Genomic DNA, 25,637 nt, shown 5'->3' with positions numbered 1-25,637 from the left:
TACTTAAGGGTTTTTTTTTTCCCTCATGTGATCAAATTTTGAGTCAATCGAATCTTACTATTTTTCTCTTTGTCCAGCCCATATCTGGGTATAGTACTGTAATACCACTTAGAGCATGGCCTCTCAGAATTGTGTTTCTTCTGTACTTCTTTGCAACCATTTCTGTGAGAATGCACATTCTTTGCATAATGGTGAGAAGGATTTGTATTTAAGAGCACTTCCAGAGGACCTAGGTTCAGTTCCTAGCTCCAGAATGTCTACTTGCAACTACAATTCCAGCCCCAGAAGATCTGACTTCTCTTGCCTGGCTTCGACACGCACTGTGTGCACACGATACATGCAGCTATTAACCATGATAAAAAAGTTAAAGAATGCAGTCTTTAGGGGATGATGAGAAGCTGCTCCAGTGGAAGCCATTTATACTTCAAGGGTTTGGAGTCTATGATCATCTAGAGCTTCTAAAAGCCATACATGTAATTATGAGTATATTTTCATTTTGAATCTCATCCATCATCAATAATATATAGATATTAAAAGGTATGTGTGTGTGCATGCACATGCATGCATGTGCTGTAAATAACTAGAGATTTAGAAGTCTATTAATCCAGCTTTCTATCCATTTCTTACAGAGTTGATTATTCTAGTCAGAAAACACCTTTTTAAGCAAACAAAACACCTTTTCCTAAAGGGGAGACTGGCTGCCAAACTCTTCATTGGCAAAAGTTTAATGTATGCAAGCAACTCCCTGTACTTATCAGGAGCCATGTTGTTGTAGAAGGTAATATTTTTCCTCATTGTAAAAGAATTTGTTGTGAATTCTGCATAATTGCCAAAGTGTGTCATGCAAACGTAATAACAATGGTCAACTTATAATATGTGTGATTCTTCACTTGACTCACATTATAATCTGGTGAAAACCACAAAAAGCTACCAAATCCATTCTCCCTCTGGTAATAAACAGCAAGTTCTAACATGTATTCAGGAAGGTATTGTAGGAGAATTAGAGAAAACATAAACAGATACAATTCTTATGAGTTGGACAAAAAAGACCATCATAGGTAACAGTTTTCTTAGACACTTGATTTTGCTTGGTCACTTTCAAGACAATGATGTTTCCTCAGTCGCTGCAGATGGCTCCAGTAGCCTAAATCGTTCATTTAGGGCTGGGATGGACCTCAGCATATTGTACATCCTTACACGCAGTTTCAGTGGGGTTATTGAAGGCATTGTCTTCGATCTGTCAAAGGATGATGACAGTGACTTCAATACTTTGGAAGCTTCATCCTGAAATACTTTTGTTCGAACAGTGTAGAGAATGAATATTTGCAATCCCTGAAAAAAAAATTAAGGTTTAATACTAGGCAATATTACAATACAGACTTCCTCAGTACCAAAGGGGGAGATTTTATTTCACCCTCCGACTGTGAGGCAGCATAGCTGCTCCACAACAGGAGCTTGCAGCTGCTGTGCATGTGCATGCCCTTCAGATATAAACGATGCTGCCCGTAATGCATATTTAGAAGACATATCCATGCCCTGCTTGACATTACTGCTGTGCAAGTCTGCTCTCTAATCTTTACAATCTTCAGTTTATAAAGTTGGAAGAGTTTCGGGAGGGGGGGTGCTTACCCTTTTTTTCTTCTACTTCCAACATTCTGTGATTCCATTTCCCGGAGATTTTGTAACATAGCTGGAATTTTATATACTCAATTTCTTAACATAAATTTGAGACCCTGCTACTCACTGATTCCCTGTTCTTTACACATATAGAGATAAGCCACAAAAAGCTGGGCAGTAGTCTCTGCATGCCTTTAAGCTGACCCTTACCAAAGTTCAAAAGGCTTCACACACTTCTCATTCGCCCAGCATCCTTGAATCCTTTCTGTTCTTACATCAACCCTAGAAACTAAGCCTACCATCCATCCCCAACTGATGGATATGCAAACTGAAATTCAGATGAATTAAACATTTTGCTCAACATTACCTACCTACTATCAGTAGAGCTTGGAGCTGAATTACTACATTTTTTTTGTTTCAATCTTTCTTCTTTATCCAATATATGATGTTATCTCTGAATTGTAACTATAACAGAAATGTACTACACCCAGTATATTATAGTTTCTAAGAAACCTTTCATAATCCTTCATTTTTATTATTTAATGAAGATAAACTATCAAATACTATTTGTAGCCTGGCTAATAATTGTGTCAATGTGCATTCCTTAATTTTGACAGTGTACTATATTATAGAAGATATTGCCACTGGAAAACACTGGTCAAAGAATATATGAAAACTGTACTGTTTTTCCTGGGTTTAGTTATGCACTGTGGCTATAGAAGATATTATTTTTCGACTAGAAATGTTCTCAGCAGTTAACAGTGTTCACTGCCTTTCCAGAGGATCTGGGTTTGAATCCCAAGACCCACATCATAACCATGTATAACTCCATTACCTCTTCTAACCTGCATGAACACCAGGTATACACTTGATGCATACTCATAATTTTTAAGAAAATTCAAAAGATGTTATTATTAGTCCTAAAGTTTGGTGGCGGGTATTTGGGAACTCTAATATTTTTCAACTTCAAATAGTCTAAAATGAATCCAAAATTTATTGCTTAAAGGGTGTTGAATAACAATGAGGAAAGTTAATTAATTTTGCAGCACCTCAGACTTTTTGTCGGTAATTAGTGTCAAAAAAATTGCAGTTCATGTAGTGCATCGAAAGGTTAATTATCAGCCAGGAAATTTTTCACTAATGTTTTTTCACAGTCTACTGAAGTGGTTACTCAAAAAAAATAGTATCACTGATGAGCCATTAATTAAAACAAGTAGTCAAGGCAATAGGACAATCCAATAAGGTACCTTGGAAACGTTTTAAATGGAGTGTTCTATATAATAAAATTTAGTTAATACAAATATGAAATGTAATTTAAGTAATTAATATTTTCAAGGAAAATATTGTTGACAATGTCAACTACATAGTAAATTTTAAATTGTGCCAATAAAATTGGGAGGCAATAAACAATTGTACAATGCTAATAGTATTCTTTCTCTCAGAGTATAACTCAGCAGTAATTGTGTTTGCATAACAAGTAAGAGGCTCTGGGTCAGATTCCCAGCATTGCAAAAAAAATTTTGCTCACACATATTGCTTTTAAAGGACCGGGATTAGGGGGTGAAAGGGGCAGGGTACCAGTAGATGCTGTTTCACTCCAAAAAATGAAAGTTATAGTAATCCTTATAGTAATCATTAATAAACAAGGATTGTAATCAGTAGACTAAAAATATAACAAAATATTTAAAATAATTACAAAAAATAATATGTACAAGGTAATGCTACTGATGAGACATGATATTAAAAATAAGGAGGCGATGGTAGATGCATGTGACAGAATATGATAGAATTAAGAACAAACATGTTTGTCTCTTTTAGGTTTTAAACAAATTTTGTTTGCTTGTTTGTTGTGTGCAAAGATGTGGGTGCACACTCACCACACTGTTTGAGTGAATGCCAGAGGGTCACTTGTAGGAGTCAGTTCTGAACACCATGGGGGTCCTAGGGATTGAATTTAGGGGTTGAACAATCTTGAATAAGTACCTAACATCCAGCAGTGTGATGACTAACAAGAAGAATGAACAGGATGAACAGCTCTCTGTGATCTGCAGGGCAAAATCAAATGGCCTAACATCAAGGCATTCTCAGAAGGAAGAGGAGAGAAGAGGAGGAAAAACTAATGGTGAAAACCATAAAAGATTCTAATAGTTCAGCCATCCTAAGAAAAATACATGCAAAGAAAGTCATAGCTGTGTATGCTGTAGATATAACCCTGAATGTTAAAGCTAGGAGAAAACCCTGATGTGAGCAGAGGAAAATAACCCATTTGTGTGCAGTAGATCAGTATGAATGGCTGAAGACATCTCATTAGGAAATGTAGCAGAGTGTGAAATTACTTCTCTAAAACGCCAAGTGGGGGGAGGGGGACCTCACTCAACCCAGAGTTCCACATCTAATACAAAAAATCCTTCAAGAACAAAATAAGATAAAATAAGAACAAAACAGATAAAAGTTAAAAGGAAATACTTAGCCACCGAAGCCATAAATTACAAGAAACACTAAAGAATGACTTTGGGCTCAAGGGAAATGATGCCATGTGACATTTGGATCTTCAGAAAGGAAGGGAGGAAGGGTCCTGGAAATGGTTGACACATGGCCAAATATAAAGTTTTCCCTATGAATTTCTTTCGATGTAGATGTCTTTTTATGGAGAAAATAACATTTATCTGTGGGGTTTATTCTGTATGTACATGTAGGACATACAAAGCAGCAGCACAGCAGAGAGGGGTAGCAGCCAGAGTCTATTGTTACAGCGGAGAGGGGTAGCAGCCAGAGTCTATTGTTATGACACCCTTCATTTTACTGGGTGTTACATCAATCTGAAGTTCCTTACAAAAGAAGTTACAAATGTATACTACACGCAGGAACTTATCCCCAAATGCAAAGTGGTATTGATTACTGGAATGTGAATTAAAATGGAGTCATAATGATAATCTATTATACTCAAAAGTGGGGAAGAAGTGGGTAGTAGGGGAATTAAAAACAAATGATTGGTCAGTCTTCCGCTAGCAGCCTTCAGATGAAGATGTAGAACTCTCAGCTCTGCTCTGCCTGCACCATGCCTGCCTGGATGCTGCCATGCTCCTGTCTTGATGAAAATGGACTGAACCTCTGAACCTGTAAGCCAGCCCCAATTAAATGTTGTCCTTATAAGAGTTGCCTATAAGGAAATGTTCACAGCAGTAAAACCCTAACTAAAATACCGTGTTTTGTTCAAGGATTCAAGGGAAGCTGGGTGGAGGCTGGTAGCACAGTCATCTCCTTAGAGTAAAGGCAGGTACATCGTAAAACTACACCCTACACTTGTATGTTGACACAAAACCAACAAAACACAGAAAGCTGAAACTTTTACCATTTGCTGACTTTAGTTCTAAACTTATGGTCATTTCCCCTGAAGAAACAGAGTTTTGCTATAGGATGCTGCACACCCACGAGCTACACAAAACAGTTCATCAGCATAACACTCTCCACTGCTCACAGCACCTTCAATCAGTAATGTGCCGTTCTTCTCCTGAAGAAATAAAGTCTGACTGAAGAGAGGAAGAGAGGAAAAGAGTCAGAGGGGGGAAGGGATAGAGAGAAGAAGAGAGTCAGAGAGGGGTAGAGAAGGATATAGAGAGGGAAAGGGTAGAGAAGGAAGGAGAAAGAAATAAGGTGAGACAGAGAGGGGACAGAAAGAAAAATGATACTAAGGAATAATGGAAAATGGATCAGAAGTGAATAGGGCAGCAGGGAGATAATACACTAAATCAAGGAATTATGAATAACTGTGTGGTTGTTTGTTTTTCCTTAGAGTTGCATGTTGTTATACATATAAGTGTCATGCTACAACAATTCACGTTTAACAGTCCGTGAGTGTGCAAGGAAAGGATTATAAATGGTTTTGTTTTATGGTAGTTACTATATCATATCCAGAGAAAAATCTTATTGCATAGAGAACTGTTCTCTTTACTTGCAAAGAATATTTCTCCCTCCAAAAAAACAAACAACAACAACAACAAAACCCACAAACGATCATAGAAGACAAATCGTAAAATAACAACCTACATCAATGAGTTACATCAATGAGTACGTTAGATCCAAATGATCTTCACCTTCTGAAAAAGTGATAGAGACTCTTACAATAGACAAAAAAAAGTGAGGCCTATGTATTTGGTGGCTACATGCTATAGACTTTAAAGGTACGGAGGTTCATAGCAAATGCAGACACATGCACACATACATACATTCATGCATGCACACACATGTGATCATATAACCAATCATATAACAAGACTAGGTAATAGATAAAGTATACCTTATGACAAAAGACACTATCAGAAATAAAAAGACATCTTAATACAAGTTATGAAAGGGCCAATTCATCTAGAAAATATAATAACCATAAATCTATATCATGAGGATGAATGCTTGTTTAGTCTTCACTCAAAATACAGGAAGCACAAACTGGCAAAATGCAACAAGGGACCAAACAGAGTCAATCCTTGATGGAAAATTTTAGCACTTTACTAAAAAGTTGAAAGAACCAGATGAAAATACTAGTAAGGACAGAGAATCCCCATTCGAGCTAGGAGTCTTCAGCTTTAGTGGTATTTTAAAACTTCAGACCCAGTGTTTTAGTCAGGGTTTCTATTCCTGCACAATCATGACCAAGAAACAAGTTGTGGAGGAAAGGGTTTATTCAGCTTACACATCCATATTGCTGTTTATCACCACAGTAAGTCAGGACTGGAACTCAAGCAAGGTAGGAAGCAGGAGGTGATGCAGAGGCCATAATGTTACCTACTGGCTTGCTCAGCTTGCTTTCTTATAGAACCCAGAACTACCAGCCCAGGAATGGCACCATCCACCTTGGGCCTTCTTATGCTTGATCACTAATTGAGAAAATGAGTTACAGCTGGATCTCATGGAGGCATTTCCTTAAGGGAGCCTCCTTTCTCTGTGATAACTCCAGCTTGTGTCACGTTGACAAACAAAACCAGGCAGTGCAGCTAGTAACTATAGAATAAGCAGTTTGTTTTTTCCCAAAGTGAGTATTTTGCTTCTGGGCCTATGAGACTTCATAGAGGGTAAGGTACCTGCCACCAAGGTTCAGGATCTAAGCTCTATGCACAGGACCCACATGGTGGAAGGAGAAAACTGACTTTTGCAATTTGTCCTCTGACTTCTGACATGGTTATCTGTTCCATGGCATACATTAAATTAAAATATACTAAAATAATAGTAAATGTAATTAAAATTTCACAGAAAAGATAGATTAAAATGAAGGACCTAAATCAAATCTTCACACACTAAGAAAAGAAATGAAAGAAAAGTTCAACAAACCCACAGAGTTCACAGTTTTAAGAAGTAATGACCATTGGCCACACCAACCAAAGCACACTCAGTGCATGGGAGAAAAGAAAGGAAGTGTTTTGCCTGATGAGATAGGATTTAACCAGAGAAGAGGGATTATATGCCAAACCTATAAAGATCTTACTCTGATACCTCCAGGCCAGAAAGGGACACAGAAAGCTTATGTTCCTCTCATGAAGTCTATTTAAAATAGATCCCCCTAAAGGTTACTAAACAATGGTCCTCAGGGAGTTTTACGGGAAGCAAACACTGGTCCAAGGCGACACATGCTTCTTTCTGACTATCTATACCATACCTGAGTGGTGTTGAGAAGACAAAATATGTAGCTGAAAACAATCCTGATGTCATCGTTATTAATTAGCATAGCATATGCAAAGATCCAGGTAACTCCAAAAACAACTGCAATAGACAATGTGCTGAGAACCTTCTTTAGGGATGAAACCTTTTTTGTGCTACATGAGAAAGTGAGAAAGAAAATATGGCGTATTAGGGTTTGGCTTACTCGAGTCATCACTACTCATAGCTTGCATGTTCAATTGTCTATATACTTTGCTTACTTAATGTTGTGCCATACCTTAGGGCCCTCTGAAGAAATTGTGATTGCACTGTCTATTTTAAGTGACCCCCAACATTCCCATCAAATCACAGGCAAATCATTCCTTTCATACTATGTAGGAAATTTCATGAGAAATCGATATTTTTTCTTAATGGAAATTTTGCTATTACTAAGAGATCAACTAGTCAAGAATTCCATAGGGAGGCTAGGATACTTGGGAACTTCTTATGATTTGAGGTGATATAAAAATAAGATTTAGAAGCCAACTTATCCTCTCTCTTATGGAAGTCTGTACCCCCAGAATCTGGTCTTGACTATGTGACTTCCTATGGTCAGGAGAGCACGCAAGAAACTAGAAAGCAATGGCTCATGGAGTTTGCCTTCTCTTCCTGCTCTTGAAAACCTGGTAGTGTTAGTAACTGAGTGAGCCAGGCCTCTTCAGGACCAGACTCCAATATTAGAATACTCTTAAAAATACCTTTTCCTTCATTTTCAGTAAAAACTTTGTACTGCAAAATGGACATGTTCAGAGGTATTTCTGACCATTTTAATTTTTACATGTGTGCTTTGAGACATGGGTTCACATTCCTTGGCTTACCAGGTCCCACCCTGTGTGTCTTCTGAATGTGATTTTTTTTGGCCCCACTAGGTGGTCTTATTGTTATCTCTGCTATTCAACAAAAACTTTGAGACATGGGTCAAGCTAACTATGCCCAAAACATGTGTCCACTATCTGTTAAGTTATGATTCTAAGTTGTGTCTCCTTATGAGTTGACACATCCACCATGTAAATATGTTTAGGCTCCCTGAATAAAATCCTCATGCTTTCATTATTCAGGCAAATTGGAACCTATTCTCAAGCTCTTCTTACTGGTCATAATTTTCCCACTTCTTTATGACTTAGTCATGCTTATTTTTAGCTCTGTATACACCAAAATGTGAGCCCGTTATATTATTTTATAAAAGCAATATATTGTGAAGTTATGAGCTGAGGTAATAGAAGATTTAATAAAAAGCTACACAGAGCATAAATATGCTTCCCCAACTCAAAAGCTGCCACTCAAGAACACCAACAATCAGTTAACTACCAGCCACTACGTATGGAATGGATTCATCATAGCTCACCTGTCAACACTTGAACATGCTTAGCCTATACTACTACCAAGGCATCGTGCAATCCTATGGCAAATAATAACTTGTCACACTGTAAGTCTTAAGTGTTTGGGTGATTTGGTTTGTATCTAGCTAGCACATGAAAGAGGATTAGCTAAAACAAATTATGTATCCTTTGAATTGTTATTAAGCCAATTTAAAAACTATAGGCTTATCAGTCAAAATTGAGAAATACAAATTTGATTGTTCTCTCTGACCCAAAATTATGATGTTTTATAGATAAGAAATATAATCTAATATACGACAAGGCTAAGAACCCTCCAGCAAAGTGTTTCCCTCCAATATTACTAAAGTGCATGTTTGTTTCAATGCTTAGCAAGGAGGATATTTTTCCCATATAGCCTTTATATAACCATGTATGAAATATGATACTTTGATTTGTAAAGCACATACTTAAGACTGTATTCTTATCAAAAATGGTGGTTTTCATTTATCTGTCCACACAAGGAAGATCCACTTGTGGACTGAGTGTAATATACAGATGCCTGTATGAAAAGGATGTGTGGAATGGACAGGCTTGCAGAATTCAGTCTGAGCTTATAGCTTCATCTGTACTATGTTCTGCCCCATCTATGCTGTAAACTGTGGGCAGGAGGTTGCGGCATGTATATGTTTAGGGGTTTCTGATCTTTATTCAGCCTAAAGCTTTTGTTGAATAGCAGAGATAGCAATAAGACCACCTAGTGGGGCCAAAAAAAAGTCACATTCAGAAGACACACGGTGGGATCTGGTAAGCCAAGGAATGTGGTCTCAGTGTCTCTAAATGTTTCATATTTTACAAGAGAGAATTCATTTGTAAGGGAAATCTCAAAATATTATATACTAGGAATACATTTTAGAAGGTTTGAAGCTACCTTGTAATCCAAACACTGCAGGTAGCAAGTTTCAAATTGAAAATCTAGATCCAGTACCCTCCCCACTCCTTGTAACTAAGTATTCTAATTTTGTTTCCTGAATTTGGGGGAGAGGGCTTTTGAAGAGAAAATAATTTTTCTTGAAACTGTGTGGTTTAATTTTTGCTTGGGCCAGTGTGTCACAGAAGTGTGTTATATAATGTTGGGCACAGCACTGGACTACTGAGGTTAGAAGAGAAGGGGAGAATATCCAGCTTCTCAGACAAAGTTCATTGGGAACTCTCTCCTGAATATCACATGCCCGAGTCTTGTACAAATGTTGAAAACTCCTGCAGGGGTCTGAGGTGTGCTGAGCTGCTGGGGTACATATGCATTAGTCCTTGCTGGCAGCTTCCCACTCCTGGAGCGTCTCACCTTGTCAGGTTCTGGTTGGTCTTCCACAACACTTTGACTGTGATTGTGATAAATAGAGCAATGTTGCTGATGAGGATAATGGTTATGGGCACGATGAACGACCACAAAAGTGGACTTCTTGCAAAATCATTGTTCTTGGGAATGGCCAGCCAGCAGCTGTGGGAAAAAATATTTCAGCAAACTAAGAAAAGAACAAATATTAATTCCTTTTGCTATTACCATGATGGTATTCATGGAACTGAATTCTTTGCTAAGAATATCCCTTGGCATCTTACACATCCAAGGTTACTTTCAGTAACTCAGCCCATTAGAAAAGTTGGCTCTGCCAAAATTTTCTTGAGTCATTGTGGGCCAGCAGAATGTAAATATGCTTTGAGTCAGATAGACCTGAACTATTTACTAGTGTTTTATTGTTTTCACTGTGGGAAGAAGAAACCCAGAATTATATTTGTTTTATTTTTTTTAACAAAATCTCAATCGTTTGATTTTGCCAGTGAAGACTCAGGAGTCAGATGCTGGGGTGAAAGCCTGCTAGCTCAGAGGCAGAGAAAGCAACCAGCTCACCTTTCTACTCAGCCGATGTCCCAGAAGCAATGCCCCTCTTTCCAGCTGTCTCAATAAACTCCCTTCAAACCAAATGTCCCTCTCTCTACTTCCTGTGTATCTCTCTATCCATCTCCCTAACTAACCTTATTCTCTATGTTTTTTTTCTTAATAATCCTATGTTCCCTTCCTGTCAACTGGTTGCTTGACCTTCTTCTTGACCTATGGCCTTCTTTTAATCCTGTTTACAGTATTGATGAGGAAAGCTCTTGGATTAACGGTGTGTGCTTAGGCTGATCCATACCACAACTAAAAACAGGTTTTCCCAGTAAATAACACAATCTTGGGGTTCACAGTGTGATCAAATATCCTCTAACACAGGACTTAGGGTATTGCTAGTTAATAGTTCTACTACTGAGTTATACCCTGTTGTGATTTGAATGACAAATGTCTCCCAGAGGCTGAGGCATTGACCACTTGGTTCTTAGTTGGTGGCACTGTTTGGGAAGATTATAGAATCTTTTGAAGGCAGAGACTTGCAAGAAGGAGTACACTAGAGGTGGGCTTTAAGGTTTTACACTTCATTCTTTATATTATATAGGCTATACTTCATTCTTCAAGGTTCTACTCCCTGCCCCCTCTCTACTTCCTGTGTTCAGATGAATGCCAAAGCTCTGCTTTGTGACTTTCAGAGTAGCCTCATGCTGCCACTGTTGTGACGTCTCAGGCAGGTTAGACTGCTCCTCCATGCAACCTTCAGCCAAAGTAAAACTTGCTTCCCTAAGCTGCTTGTTGTAAGGATATTCTACCACAGCAACAGAAAAGTACTAATACATGTACTCCTATGCCTACAACAGTCTTGGATTCAGATGTTACTTCCTGTCATTTATGAGTTGCCTAACTTTGGGTGATCTCTTACTTGTATTCTACTTTTGGATATGTATCTTATCCTAGCTGGTAATATAAAAGGTACAAATGGCTGTAGAAGGACAATACTTCCAGCTCCAAATTTCACCAGTGTTTCTGATGTATCCTTAGAGAGTTATATAATAAAACATTACATAAAAACATTAGCAAATATACATGTTCCTTTCATTTTTCTAAACAGATGACACCATTCAATAAATGCTTCTAGAACTCTCAGCATATCTTAGAGATCATTGGAGAATAAAAAAAAAAACTTCATTAATCAATTTAGCATTTTTACTCTATTACTTTAATATTCTATATTAATAGTCATTGGGGTGTATGTGTGTGTGTGTGTGTGTGTGTGTGTGTGTGTATGTGTATGTGTATGTGTGTGAATGTTCATTCATGTATATAGGTACATGCCTATGGAGGCCAGAGGATAACCATGAGTGCTTTTCTGAGATAGGGTCTATTCCTTGGCTGGAAGCTGGCTGAATCAGCAAGGCTGACAAAGGAGCACTAGGGATCTGCCTGAATTTCTCAGACATGGTAATTACAAGTATGTGCCCCACATCTGCCACTTTACCTGGGTGCTTGGGACCTGAACTTGGGACCTCAAGCTTACATGGTAAACATTTTTCAGCTGAAATGCCTCACCAGCCCCTCAATAGACACTCCAAAAGGCTAATAACTAAATAGAGCTTTCAAAGGTTGTTTAACTCCATTGTGCTTTTCATCTTGTAGGTTGTCTGTTGATATTTTTGATTTGGTGAAAGAAGTTTGTGTGTGTGTTTGCATTTTTCAATTCTCAATCAAGTTGAAAATGGTGTAACAACCTCATAGAATTATTGAAATTATTTATTTATTCATTTGAAAGACATTTAGAGAGAACATGTTATGTGCCAGATGGTATTTTAGACACCAAAAAATTTATCAGTAGAGAAAAAACTCCATATTAGTTAATCTAGTTTAGAGATACAGATAAAACAAAAAATAAGTGATTATATTTCAGGTGCTGGAATATATGGATACATATATTTCAAGCATGGGGTTAAAAAAATAATGTGGGCAATGAAAGTCTAGAAATTACTATATATGCATATATATGTGTATATATATATATACACATATATATGCATATGAAGGGAGGGGAGGATTTCAGTTTAATAGAGTGAGTCAAAGTCTCACAGAAAAACAATATTGGAACAAAGATCTTGGTAAGGGGCGGGGGAAAGGGTGTTCTAAACAGAGATTGCATTATGTTCAAATGCCCTGAGGTGACAATTCTGGTAACCTTAGCCAAGATGTCTAACAGTTGGCACGTGGAATCTGAAGAGGCCACCTTCTGTAGCCAGGCAGGATGCCTAGTGGAGGGATAAGGATGCCAACGCACTCACAAAACTTTCTACCCAAAATTTGTCCTATCTAAAAGAAATGCAGAGACAAAGCTGGAACAGAGACTGAAGGAATGGCCAACCAATAACCAGCCCAACTTGAAACCCATCCCATGAACAAGCACCAATCCTTGACACTGTTAATGATACTCTGTTATGTTTGCAGACAGGAGCCTAATATAACTGTCCTGTGAGAGGTTCTATCAAGCAGCTGATTGAAACAGATGCAGATACCCACAGCCAAACATTGGATGGAAGTTGAGAACTCTTATGGAAGAGTTGGGCGAAAGATTGAAGGCCATGAAGGGGATTGGAACTCCACAGTAAGATCAACATAATAAACTAACCTGGACCCTCAGGGCTCTCAGAGGCTGAACCACCAACCAAAGAGCACACATGGACAAACACCAGAAGCACATATGTAAAAGACGTGCAGCTCAGTCTTCATGGCTGCCTTGTTTGGCTTCAGTGGGAAAGGATGAGCCTAATCCTGTAGAGACTTCATATGCCAGGGTGGGGTGATACACAGGGGGCCCTACCCTCTCGGAGGAGAAGTGGGTAGAGGAACTCTATAAGGGGGGGAGGGACTGGAAGCGGGGGCAGTATTTGGAATGTAATTAACTTTTATTTTATTTTATTTTTTTTTTGTTTTTTCATGACGAGTTTCTCTGTGTAGCCCCTGGCGGTCCTGGAACTCACTCTGTAGACCAGGCTGGCCTCGAACTCAGAAATCTGCCTGCCTCTGCCTCCCAAGTGCTGGGATGGAATGTAATTAATTAATTATTTAAAAAAAAGAAGCATTGAGTGAATATTCAAACAATCAAAAGAAAAAGAGGCTAGTGTGGCTCAGAATGAGTAAATGCATGAGGTGTATGGATTGATGCGAACCACTCTGAGCTCTGTGAGCAATTGCTGGCATTCTAGATGAAGCAGAGAAACATAAAATGATCTACTTTAGGTTTAAAAAGTCTTACCCCAGAGGCAGTGATGAGAGCAGGACTTGAGCAAAAGGAGGAAACTACATAGGAGTTTATTGTATTGTAAGAGACATGCAATAGGAGAGGTGTTAAGAAACAGTCAGGGTAAAGATCCTTTAAAAGTAAGGAGAAAGACCAGGATAATGGCACACACTTGCACACTCAGCACTTGGGAGGCAGAGGCAAGAAGACTAGGAGTTCAAGTTCTTGAACTTGTTGCTTTACAAGTTCAAGGCTAGGGGATCCTACTTGGAACAGAGTAAGGAGAAATAATTTAATGATTGTTTAACTGTTGAGTGGAGGAGTCAGGGTGACTGATGTCATTGTCCTGAGTAATTTTCAAAGGAAAGGCAAGAAATGTCAGCTGACAGAACAGCATACCATTTACCAAAACAAAACAACAAAAAATAAAAAACAAACAAAAACAAAGCAAGGACTGGAAAGGCGACCCAGGAGTTGACTGCTGGCTTTAACAGAGGTCCAGGGTTTGGTTCTCAGCAACCACGCTATGCAGCTTACAACCTCATGTAACTTTAGCTCTAGGGAATCAAACATTCTTCTAGTTTCTAACTGTAATTACACATATGATCATGCCATGGTATCCAAACTACTGTCTAGCATATACACACAGACACTTATTATGTAGATTTAAAAAAATTAAGCATTAAAAAATTACCAGACTTCATCTAACTTCAGACTGTGCAGGTTTCATGCATGTTGCCACAAAATGAGTTTTCTCCAATGGAGTCTCAGAGGATATATCAACCACACTCCAGGGTCAGGCCCCATGTCCAGGAGCTGGTCAACACATAACGTATTCAGTGATATTCTTGAGGACTTTTTGTTTGGTTTTGAATTGTTTTGGTTTTTTTTTTTTTTTTTTTTTTTTTTTGCTTATTGGCCTTTTGCTTGTTTGCTTTGATTTTCAGTTTTGGGGAGGTTTGTTTGTATGTACATTTCTTGTTTATTTTGGTTTTATACTTATTTCTTATTTTTCTTGAGAGAGGATATGAAAGAGAAAGATTGTAAACGTAGATGGGTGGTCTGCCTTTAACAGAGAGAGTGGGCCCATCTCCAAATAAGATGACCAGCGTGTATAAAGTTTATCTTAAGAATGTGTAGAATCCCTTGACTTTCATCTGTTGTTAGAGGATAGCTGTTATGGTGTAATTGTACCTTGCACATGCTGAAAGGTACAAATAATAAGAACCATTATTTGCTGAGTGTGTGCAGTGATCCAAATGTTTGTTTGTAAGCATCACTAGTAGTTCAAGGATGGGAAGACCTATAAGGACATATTCTTAGATATCAGCTTCTATTGGGAAATTATGTACATCAGGACCACACTCTTCCTCTATCTGTTGCTTTAGTTCAAGAGGGATTGTGGTACTTTATTCTCACCGAATCTTTTATGCATGTTATTCTGAATCCAATGGTTCATATCTTGAAATGTAGACTACTGAGGAGGAGGAGGAGGCTGGGTCCTAGTAAGGCTAATTTCTATATGGGATAGAATTATGGGGTAGAATTTCTAGAAAAAAAAAAGAGGGTCACAGAATGGTAGTTGATAAAAATATAAAGACATGGAGTCTACTGAGCATCCTATATAGACCAGATGGGCTAAAGGGTTTGATTATTTTGCCATGGAATATGGAAAGACCCAGCTTAACCTCTATGGCATACACTGGAAAAACTCATCACCAGTATACTATACGTTCCCATGGTTAACACCAACCCTGCCCCTATCAGAGTGTGTGATACAGCCTATCTGATGACAGTGTAGAGAACTGAGGTAGTGCATTAAAAGGAGTGTGGCCTGGCCTGTATTTGCTCCTTAACTAGGGTCATGTGGAGAAAACAACAGGTCAGAGAACTGGATGAGGGACCAGATAAATGAAACTGCAGGCAGAGAATCAGAGCCTGGGGCATCATGGACATACCAGTGGAAGGATAGCTCAGGGGAAACACAGTCATTCCTCCTCTTTCTCAACAGATGAAGAAATGTGACCTTTGATGGCAAGAGTAAATGGCAGAAGATAGTAGAGTGACATGATGATCACACAGCATCTCCTTTCCTCCAGTCTGTAATTATCAGTGGCCTGGTGCTGTCCTCAGTGTCTAATACTGTTCTCAGGAAAGGGCTCACAATAAATTAGTGATAGTTCAGTGTGACTAAACTTGAGAAAATTCGTTTCTCTCTCATGAAAGCTCTATGCCTGGGTTAGAAATGAATAGAAAATTAATGGCAAGAAATTTAATGATGTGACGAGAATAAATGACCTCTCCCGTGAGATATCTGCATCTCTTATTTCTAACTATGAAATTCAAGGTTTAAAACTCAAAGTGATATCGAAACTTAATGAAACAAAAAGCCTAGGATGTGAAATCCAGCCAGGCAGTCAGGCCTACAGCTTGAATAATCAGGTGAGTTGACACCATAGCCTTCTCTAGGATGTTCAAGTGCCATTATGATGATATGATGTTTCAAGTGAGTTTAAGAGTTAATGTGGGATTTGGGGATACAGATGGCAGGGTAATACAAGAGAAGGAAGAATAAACTACAGGACAGATGCCGTCTGGTGGGAGAAATACAAGTAAAGTATGAAGCCCAAGTTCAGCTTAGCTCAACCTTCTTCTCATCTTCACACATAATAACCAAACACTGTACAGTCAGGAGCATCCAATATGAACAGTTAATTGTCCATGCTTGTGACCAAGCAAGAATTTGTGGTACATGATCCATTACCATGAAACAGTTATGATAATCATGTTTAACAAGATGAGTTCATCTGAGTGAGACATGGCGAGTGTTTAGTGAGTTAAATGTTTTCAGGATTGATTGACACCCCTGCATAACTACCTTAAGCAAAATTACTATATCTGCTCTCCACACTCTCGATGAGGAAACTAAGACACAGGATTACTAAGGACCATAAATAACTATTATGCTGTATGATTTTTTTGACTAACCAAAAGAATGTAGTTTTAATATGAGAAATTTCAGATTCATCTGGTCAAACGGTGGATAATTCCATTTCGGGAAATATCATAGGAAATTTCTGTGTCACTTTATCTAAAATATGATTTATTTTTTGAGAACTTAAGATAACCATAACAAAAACTATAAAGTGAAAGTTGGACACTTGGAGCCAATATCAATGAATAAATACATAAGAAGTTTAAGAGCTAAAACTTACATTTCCTCTTGCCGATAGTCTAACTCCCAGTATGACTTGTTTCCACTCAGGGCATAAATAATCCCAATTGTGATGCCTACTATTATTGCTGGAACTCCTAAATGATAGAGAGGCAAGAGGTTAATACTTTATCTAAGATTGAAATTAATTATAAAAGACTTTGAGTAAATTATACATCTGACCTCTTTAGATGGATTCTTTTTCCTCTTTGGACAAAATACTGACCCATGGCCAGCAATAGAATAATAGTAGAAATTTTCTGTTCCTGTCTAGAGTTAGCGTTCTCTAAATACCAACCCTATCTGATTTCTCATTTTTTAATTTTCCAATAACAATGTTCATCACCAAATGTCCCAATTTATTTTTTACTTGAACAATTTAAATTTGAGTTAGCACTGAAACAATTCTTCCCTTTGTCTTTCCTGGGACACAACAAAATGTTCAAGAATTTTTTTTTATAACAAATCATTCTGATTACTTTTCTTGAAGCACTGTTAAAGTAGCTAGATTTTCTTCTGTGCCAATGTGTCCAAGGCTATTCCCCACATTTTCTTCTATTAGATTCAGAGTTTCTAGTTTTATGTTGAGATCCTTGATCCACTTGGACTTGAGCTTTGTGCAGGGTGATAAATATGGAATTCTTTGTATTCTTCTACATGCAGACTACCAGTTAGACCAGCACCTTTCTTTTTTTCCACTGATGGTTTTGGCTTCTTTGTCAAAAATCAAGTGTCTGTATGTGTGTGGGTTTATTTCCGGGTCTTTAATTCTATTCCATTGATCAAGCTATTTGACTCTGTATTAATACAATGCAGTTTTTTTTTTAAATCACTATTGCTCTGTAGTACAGCTTGAGGTCAGGGATGATGATTCCTTTAGAAGTTCTTCTATTGGTCAGAATTGTTTTTTTTTTTTTTTATATGAAGTTGAGAATTGCTCTTTCCATGTCTGTAAAGAATTGTGCTGGAATTTTGAAGGAGATTGTTTTTGGTGAGGTGACCATTTTCACTATATCAGTCCTACCAATTCATCAGCATGGGAGATCTTTCCATCTTCTGAGGTCTTTTTTTGATTTCTTTCTTCAGGGACTTGAAGTTCTTGTCATACAGATCTATCACATGCATGGTTAGAGTTACACCAATATAGTTTATATTATTTGTGGCTATTGTGAAGGGTATCATTTCCTTAATTTATTTCTCAACCCATTTACCATTTGTATAAAGGAGGGATACTGATTTCTTTGAGTTAATTTTATATCTGGCTGCTTTGCTGAAGTTGTTTATCAGCTATAGAAATTCTCTGGTAGAATTTTGGGAGTTGCTTATATATATTATCATATCATCCGTAAATACCTTGACTTTCTTCCTTTCCAATTTGTAGCCCCTTGATCTCCTTCTGTTGTCTTATTGTTCTAGCTAGAATTTTAAGTACTGTATTTAATAGATAGTAAGAGAGTGAGCAGCCTTTTCTTGTTCCTGATTTTAATGGGATTGCTACTGTGTCTGGCCTCAGTGGGAGAGGATGCACCTAATCCTGTAGAGATTTGATGCCCCAGGGTGGAGGGATACCTGGATGGCACCTTCTCAGAGGCAAAGGGGAGGAGGGATGAGGGCAAGAACTCTGTGATGGAGACACTGGGAGGGAGGGCAACATTTGGGATGGGAGGGATGTAAATAAAGAAAATAATTAATAAAAAGGTAGCTAGGAAATTAATTGATATGTTCCAAATCTAGGATAAACTAATAAAGGGATATTTTAAAAATTAAACTCCTTAATTTAACTTATAATATGTTCCGTATACCTGTGTTGGTCCCTAACTGGAGAGTAAGCTACTAGACAGAAACAGTTCTTAGTGATTACTCTTATTTTCTTTTCCCTACCCTGAATTGTTAGCCCTCCAGTGGGTGTTTGTTGACATTAGACAATTGTAACAAAGTGAAATTCCTAATTAAGTGTTGATGCAAACACTTACCCCATCCAACTAATGAGATAATGACGATGAAGTGCCGAGGGAGTGGCTTCATGGTCCTTATCAGAAGGAAGTAGAGCTGTGTCGCACTGAGTCCATTCCAGGCGAATGTCACCAACAGAAAATAGTGGAGCAAGGCAGCAATGGCTGTGCATGAGGGATTTGGGGTTTCAATGGTGTCACTTTCTGGTATTTCATTATTTTCAGGGTTAGTATCGATGTTACTATCACTTGCCTTTAGGTTCTTATTGGAGTTTTCAATTCCAAACACAAAGAGAAGGTTAAAAATCAACATTGATGTACACAAACTGACCAACACCCAGGTTACTGAGGTTTTCCTGATTTTCCTAAAAATGAAAAGTTAAAAAAATGAAATAAATATGAAGAACCAAGTGAAACCACAGAAACTGCAACAACATCATCAACTGAGACCGGCTAGGCTGATGCCATGACAGGCTTCAAATCGGCAGTTCAGGAGACCAGGCCTAAATCTCTGTTTCCAAGAACTGGGCAAGTCCAGTCAAGCCCAGGCAAGTCAGTTACTGAAACAAACAAACAAACAAACAAACAAATACAAATACAAAATACAAAACAACACCCCCCCCCCCCCCCGGTTTCAGGCAGCCAGTCAGAAACTGTCCTGCCATCAGAAGCTGCTCCTCCACCTACCCTGAGAGAAGGACAATAGGTCAGCAGCAGTTTCCAGACTTCCCCAGCAACAGTTTCCAGCCCCCCACCCCACTCCCCAGCAATGGTTCTGGAATGTTCCTAGAGATAGAGCAAACTATGAAGATAGAGGTCACCTACCCCTCCCCAGAATTCCCCTAATGTGCTTTAAATCAGGTTTGTGAGCTCACTGGGGTATCTCTATCTTGGTAATGGGAGACCCCAGTATGCTGGACTTCTGCAGATTAAAATGCTCTTTGCTTTTGCATACTATTTGAGTCCTGGTTATCCTTCTTTGGCAAATTATGAACCCTTACACAACATCATCAACAATATTAATAGCAACAATAACAATATCAACAACATCAACAACATCATCATCAACAACACCATCATCATCAACAACATCAACAAATCAACAACATCAGCAATATGAGGGACTGTATAGAGGGTTGTGGCATTAGGAAGGTTGAGAACCACTGCTCTAGAGGGACCTTCAGAGGACTCATTTCAGCTACTGTCTGATGCCATCTCCTGAAAAAGCTCAGCAAGGACAGCCCAGCCCCAGAAAGCCCCCAACTCATGAGGGATAATACATTGGTTTACATCATTGAGCTCAGACAGGTGCAGATATACACAAAGGCTATGTGCAGAAGAACATCTACATGGCATTTCTGCCTGAAAACAGAAAATTTCACATTAATAGATGAACTCATGTTTGAATGTAAAGAAAACTCTGTTTGTAGCCAATATTTATTTTTAAAAATTAGTTGTGAATTTTAAGTTAATACCAAATATAATGTTCCCTGAACCTTCACCCAGCTGATACCCTGTTCTGAAAGATATCTGTACTCCCCCTGAACACCCACGCTCCGGTGTCATCCCCTTCCCCACATCCTGCCTTTTTGTGTTTATAACCCCTGTGTGAATAAGTAAAAATTATGATTTGATTTAAAAAAGTAAATCTTAATGTAAAAAAATTATTTGTGAATTTTAAGTTAATGCCAAATATAATTTTAAAAGTTAAAAATGTAATGATGATATATTTTTTAAAAACTGAGTTTGCTTATATTTTAAAGAGTAAACCTTCCACAAACCTGTAACACTAGGCAGTGTTTTACGTTACTACTGATGCTGTTTTTCTTAGTGGGCAGATGATTACTACCTTTTTGATATGTTAGAACGTAATCATATTTCTTTTCTGTAAGTCAGCTTGGAATTCTCTTTCCACATGGTACCTCTGAATGATGAGAGTCCCAGGGTTATACTTTAGAAATTCTTGTTGATTGCTAAATGTTGGAGATGTTCTGAGTTGCTCTTCAACACGAAATATGCTCAAAGACTGTTCCTGCATTTAGAGATGTCATTTCTAGATGCAGAACCAAATGCTCTTCAAAGTTGCTCCTCTGTGCCCCGCTCCCAGTTCTTATGAACTTAATGTCTTTGCTCAGTTTTTGCTGTCCTGGTTTTATCTACAGACTGGCAATGTATACTAGCAACTTTTAGAAGGCAGTGTGATCATGTTGATCAGGTGTGTGTGCCTGTGTGTCTGCATGTATGTGACGTGATGTGTGGCATGGAAAAGGTGTGTAATATTGAGGGTATGCATACTGTGGTCCATGTATGTATGTGTTCTATGCACTGGCCAATATATATATACATATATATATATATACATATATATATATATATATATATATATATATATATATGTATATATATATATACACACACACACAATCTACAGACTGGCAAAAGACGAAAGATGTGCTTTAATGACATTGATCTCAAATGCAAGGTGTGCTATTCTCTCTACCATGTACATACTATTTTATTTATTATTTAAAGAAGTTATATTCTTGTGTCCTTTCCAATAGCAAATAGCAGTCCTATATTCTAATGTAGGCTATAGGATCTATACTCATTATCTAATTTCTTCTAGAATTTCTAGAGTATAGATCTCCCCAATAGCTGTTTTTCTGAATTTATCCTGGGTTTTTAAAGTTCTAATCTCTAGATGTGCCTTTTTATTTTTATCCTACAAATTAATGATTTAGCCTACCCATTCTATGACCTGCATGGTTTCATACTATTCTGCCAAAACCTCTCTCGGTCCTTGGATTTTTCCACTGATAGAATTCTTCCTTTTGATATATTAGTTGATATTTTCTTGATCATTCAAGCCTTTTACATCTTTTGAGGTATTTAATAATTAAAAACTGCAGTGTGTCTTCAAAGAAATTGTGTACAAGAATATCATGAGGGACTTGTGTGGCTGCTCAGCAGGTACAGGTTTTCCATCAAGCTGCTCAACCTGTGTGGTCCACTGGTAGAAGGGGAACATGACTCTCACATGCTGTCTTCTGACCTCCACATATACACAGTGGCATGTTCCCTCCCTAAATACATTTTTAAAATGTAAGAAAAAGTAACAGTAGTTATAACTTCTGTCTAATTTTGAACATAAATTATGACCTATATGGAGAACAAGAAATTATCAAATAACCTGGACCTTTTGATAGCATATTGCTTTATTCTCTATGTTATTATCATGGAGAGATTTATCCAAGAAAAAATGTATTTCATTCAAGATTTAAGATATCAACAAAATGCCTATATTATTTTGTTCAGTTATACATTTTTGTAAATGTTAGTGGTGTATGAGATTGCCAAATTGGGGTAGGAAATACTAACAAAAGAAAAAATATCTAATAACAAATAGAAACAGTGAGATTTTATGTGACAAAGAGCCTAGTTAGACAGTAACTACAAATTATCTATAGTGAACTGAATGATTATTGGTTGAACTATAGTGTTAGAGGGAATGCAAATGAAGGGACAAGTATGCAAGGCATTTAATTTCCCATGACAAGCTAGTCATTATATGGCACATACTTCTACTCCAGTACTCTTGTTGCAATCTATAACTGTATTATATCTCACTTGTACATACTTGTATAGTATCTTGTTTACTCCCTGAGAGTGTAAATTCTCCAAAGGTGAAAACTATTGTGCTTATAGTTTACTGTTTAGTTTCTGGCATGGAGATTGGCAATGTTAAGCAGTTAACCAAAAAATATTAATGAATCAATTTTTAAAAAGACATTTAGTGTGAAAGGTAAAGGAAAAAGGAAAAAGTAATTCTACTCTGGAGAAATTACAAGTTCAGAGATGGATCAGAGAGATGGAAAGAAAGATGGGCCCAGTCATTTTGTTGTGATCTAAACGAGACAGTGCTTACACAGTCCAAGGAAACATGGAACAAGGGCATAAGGAGCTTGTTGTGGCTTTTTATTAGTGCATAGCCAAGAAACAAGGAAGGAAATCAGGGTAGAAATCATCAATGCAATCATGTTCTAATAAGGATGCCCGTGGATCTCACCAGATTCACTGTGTGAGAGATTGTTGGACAACAGAGGGATATCATAGACTCTCAAATTCACCGTGTGAATCACCTACTATTTAGACAGTGAGAAATGAGTCATGATGATATAGAAATATCATAGTTACTCATGCAACCAGCACTGAAACTTAACAGCCAATAACAGCAGGACTACTACCATGTGCTTCATGTGGTGTCACACTGAGAAAGATTCGGTCACCTAGTATTCACTTTAAAAATCTTTAACCTGAGTCTAACAATCAGGAGAATGTCAAACAAATCCTACATTGAAGATCAGTCTTCAAAGTGACTAACCTGGAGACTTCAAAGACTTTAGTGTCATAAATGACCAAAACAAACAACAAAGTAAAAGCAATTATTAAAGGCTAAAGGTGACTAAAGCATCATGGTAGTAAATGGATTTAGAAAAATGTACCCAGCTGTAATAGATTACCGAGTGAATTGAAATCTTTGATTATAGATTGTATAATTTTAAATTTCTTAGATTACATTTCCCAAGTGAGGATACTAACACAATGCTTTATAGAAGAATATAGAATGTTAGGTTCTGGAGACACACAGGTGACGAATTTAAAGATGATAGAATTATGTATAATTTACTTTCAGAATTTCAGGGTAAAAGTAAAAGTAAACATAAAATATTAAAAATTAACATATATAGTTGGGGTTTACAAGGACATCTCATATTCTATTTCAGCTTTGCTATAGATTTTATTAAGTAAACCAACATGGAACTACAAGTAATGTCTTTATAATTAAAATCTGATTCTACACATCTAAGATATAATTGGATAAGAAGTTAGCAGGGAGAAATGATTCTAGAGGAATCATGAATTCACCTTGATACAACTTGAGTGAGAGAGGAGAACCAGATTGGAACATTTGCTAGATCAGTTTATTCCATAGTTACAGTTTTATGTGGGTCAAGTATACTGCTTAGCCTCGGGGAGCCAGGGATTGAAAGACAAACCCGATCACAGTGAGAAGGAGGCCAGAGAAGGCCCTCCACCTTCTTCAACTGTCCTGCAGCCTGTAACAACAATAAAACCCCAAGAAGATCTTTGGTAGAAAAATAAGGTGAAAAGATGTTTATAGGTACTTACTCAAATTTTAAAGTCAAGTTTTGTTTTACAAACAAAAAGCTCTGAAACTCAAAACGTTAAAAGTTCCACAGGTCCAGTGATTGGCCTAAATTGGGATCCATCTCAAGGGGAGGCTCCAAGATCGGACACTATTACTGATGCTATGGTGTGCTTACAGACAGGAGCCTCGCATGGCTGTCCTGAAAGAGGCTCAATAAGAAGCTGACTGAGACAGACACAGATACTTACACCCAACCAATGGACTGAAGTTGGGGACTCCTGTGGTTGAATTAGGAAATGGGTAGAAGAAGCTGAGGAGGAGGGCAACCCCATAGGAAGAGAAGTAGACTCAACTAACCTGGACCCCTGAGATCTCTCAGACACTGAGCCACCAACCAGGCAGCATACTCCAGCTGATATGAGGCCCTGACACATATACAGCAGAGGACTGCCTGGTCTGGCCTCAGTGAGAGAAGTTGCAACTAACCCTTGAGAGACTTGAGGCTCTAGAGAGTGGGGAGGTCTGGTGGGATGGGATGGGATGGGTGGAGTAGGTAGTGGGGACATCCTCTTGGAGACAGAGATCAGGTGGGGATATTAATGGGATGAGGAACTGTCAGAAGGTGGACTGGGAGGGGGATAATGAGTGGACCATATATATAAATATATATTCCACAATTCAAAATTTTGCATGTTTTAAAAAAGTATTTTCAAGACCTTTTTGTTCAGCATTGTTCTCTTCCTTTGCTATCCAGATTGTCAGATGTGTTTCATTCCCACATTTAAGAGTTATAGGGTCTGTGGGCTGTGGGCTCATAAGACAAGCTTTTGTCTTATTTATAATTATGTATTTACTTGTGACTATATCTCAGCCTCTCTGGTATCATGCTGTCTGAAAATGAGTGTTTTGACTGTTTCCTTCTAGTTCAGAAAAAAGTATATCCTCATGAGGAACTAAATTTTGATGTGAATATACCCAGTAAATTACAATCAGGATGGTAGTTTCTCCTATAAAAAGCCCCTTATTCCTCTTACCTGGTGAGAATCTGGAATAAGATTGTTAGAGCCAGACCAGCAATAGACAAAGCACAGCCAATGTTGGATAAAATGTCTAGGGATTTGGGATACTTGTAATCCTTTTTGAAACTCTGAAAAATAATGTGACATAGATTTTAAATAAACTGGTCTAAGAATTTTTAAAAATATTAATGTAAGTCTGTACCATGATACTACATTGATTAAAATAACCAGCTAGATATCAAATATACTTTTGTATAAAATATATAATTTATTTACATGTATGTGTCTGGATAAATTTATGCCACGTGTGTGGGGACCTGTGGAGACCAGAAGTAGATGTCAGATTCCCTGGAATTGGAGTTACAGGCAGTTGTAAGCCATTGATATGGGTGCTAGGAATCGAACTTAGAAGTTTCTGCTTAGTCATCTCCAGCCCTGAAACTTAGAGATTCTTAAATGAAGTAAATTAATAATAGCTTCCATGATGTTAAGGCTTAATTCATTAATC

General features: G+C 37.7%; 1 protein-coding gene across 2 annotated transcripts in view; it reads right to left on the bottom strand.

Annotated features, from left to right (window-relative positions):
• Nucleotides 1–948: 948 nt before the first annotated feature.
• The window catches only part of Adgrg7 (adhesion G protein-coupled receptor G7), a 59,877-nt gene continuing 35,188 nt past the window's right edge, over nucleotides 949–25,637 (bottom strand). For both annotated transcript variants that reach the window (XM_028760322.1, XM_028760323.1), the window contains 6 exons: nucleotides 25,145–25,257; nucleotides 18,962–19,305; nucleotides 16,990–17,086; nucleotides 9,970–10,125; nucleotides 7,268–7,424; nucleotides 949–1,332 (listed from right to left, as the gene is read on the bottom strand). In XM_028760322.1, coding sequence (XP_028616155.1) covers nucleotides 1,099–1,332; nucleotides 7,268–7,424; nucleotides 9,970–10,125; nucleotides 16,990–17,086; nucleotides 18,962–19,305; nucleotides 25,145–25,257 — 1,101 coding nt within the window. In that variant the 3' untranslated portion in view covers nucleotides 949–1,098. The remainder of the gene's footprint in view (nucleotides 1,333–7,267; nucleotides 7,425–9,969; nucleotides 10,126–16,989; nucleotides 17,087–18,961; nucleotides 19,306–25,144; nucleotides 25,258–25,637) is intronic.

This window comes from Grammomys surdaster, unplaced genomic scaffold, assembly GCF_004785775.1.
Source record: "Grammomys surdaster isolate TR1022 unplaced genomic scaffold, NIH_TR_1.0 126398, whole genome shotgun sequence".
NCBI classification, from domain to species: Eukaryota; Metazoa; Chordata; class Mammalia; order Rodentia; family Muridae; genus Grammomys; species Grammomys surdaster.
Note: the sequence above shows the minus strand (reverse complement) of the source record. Positions and strands in the feature narration are given on the sequence as shown.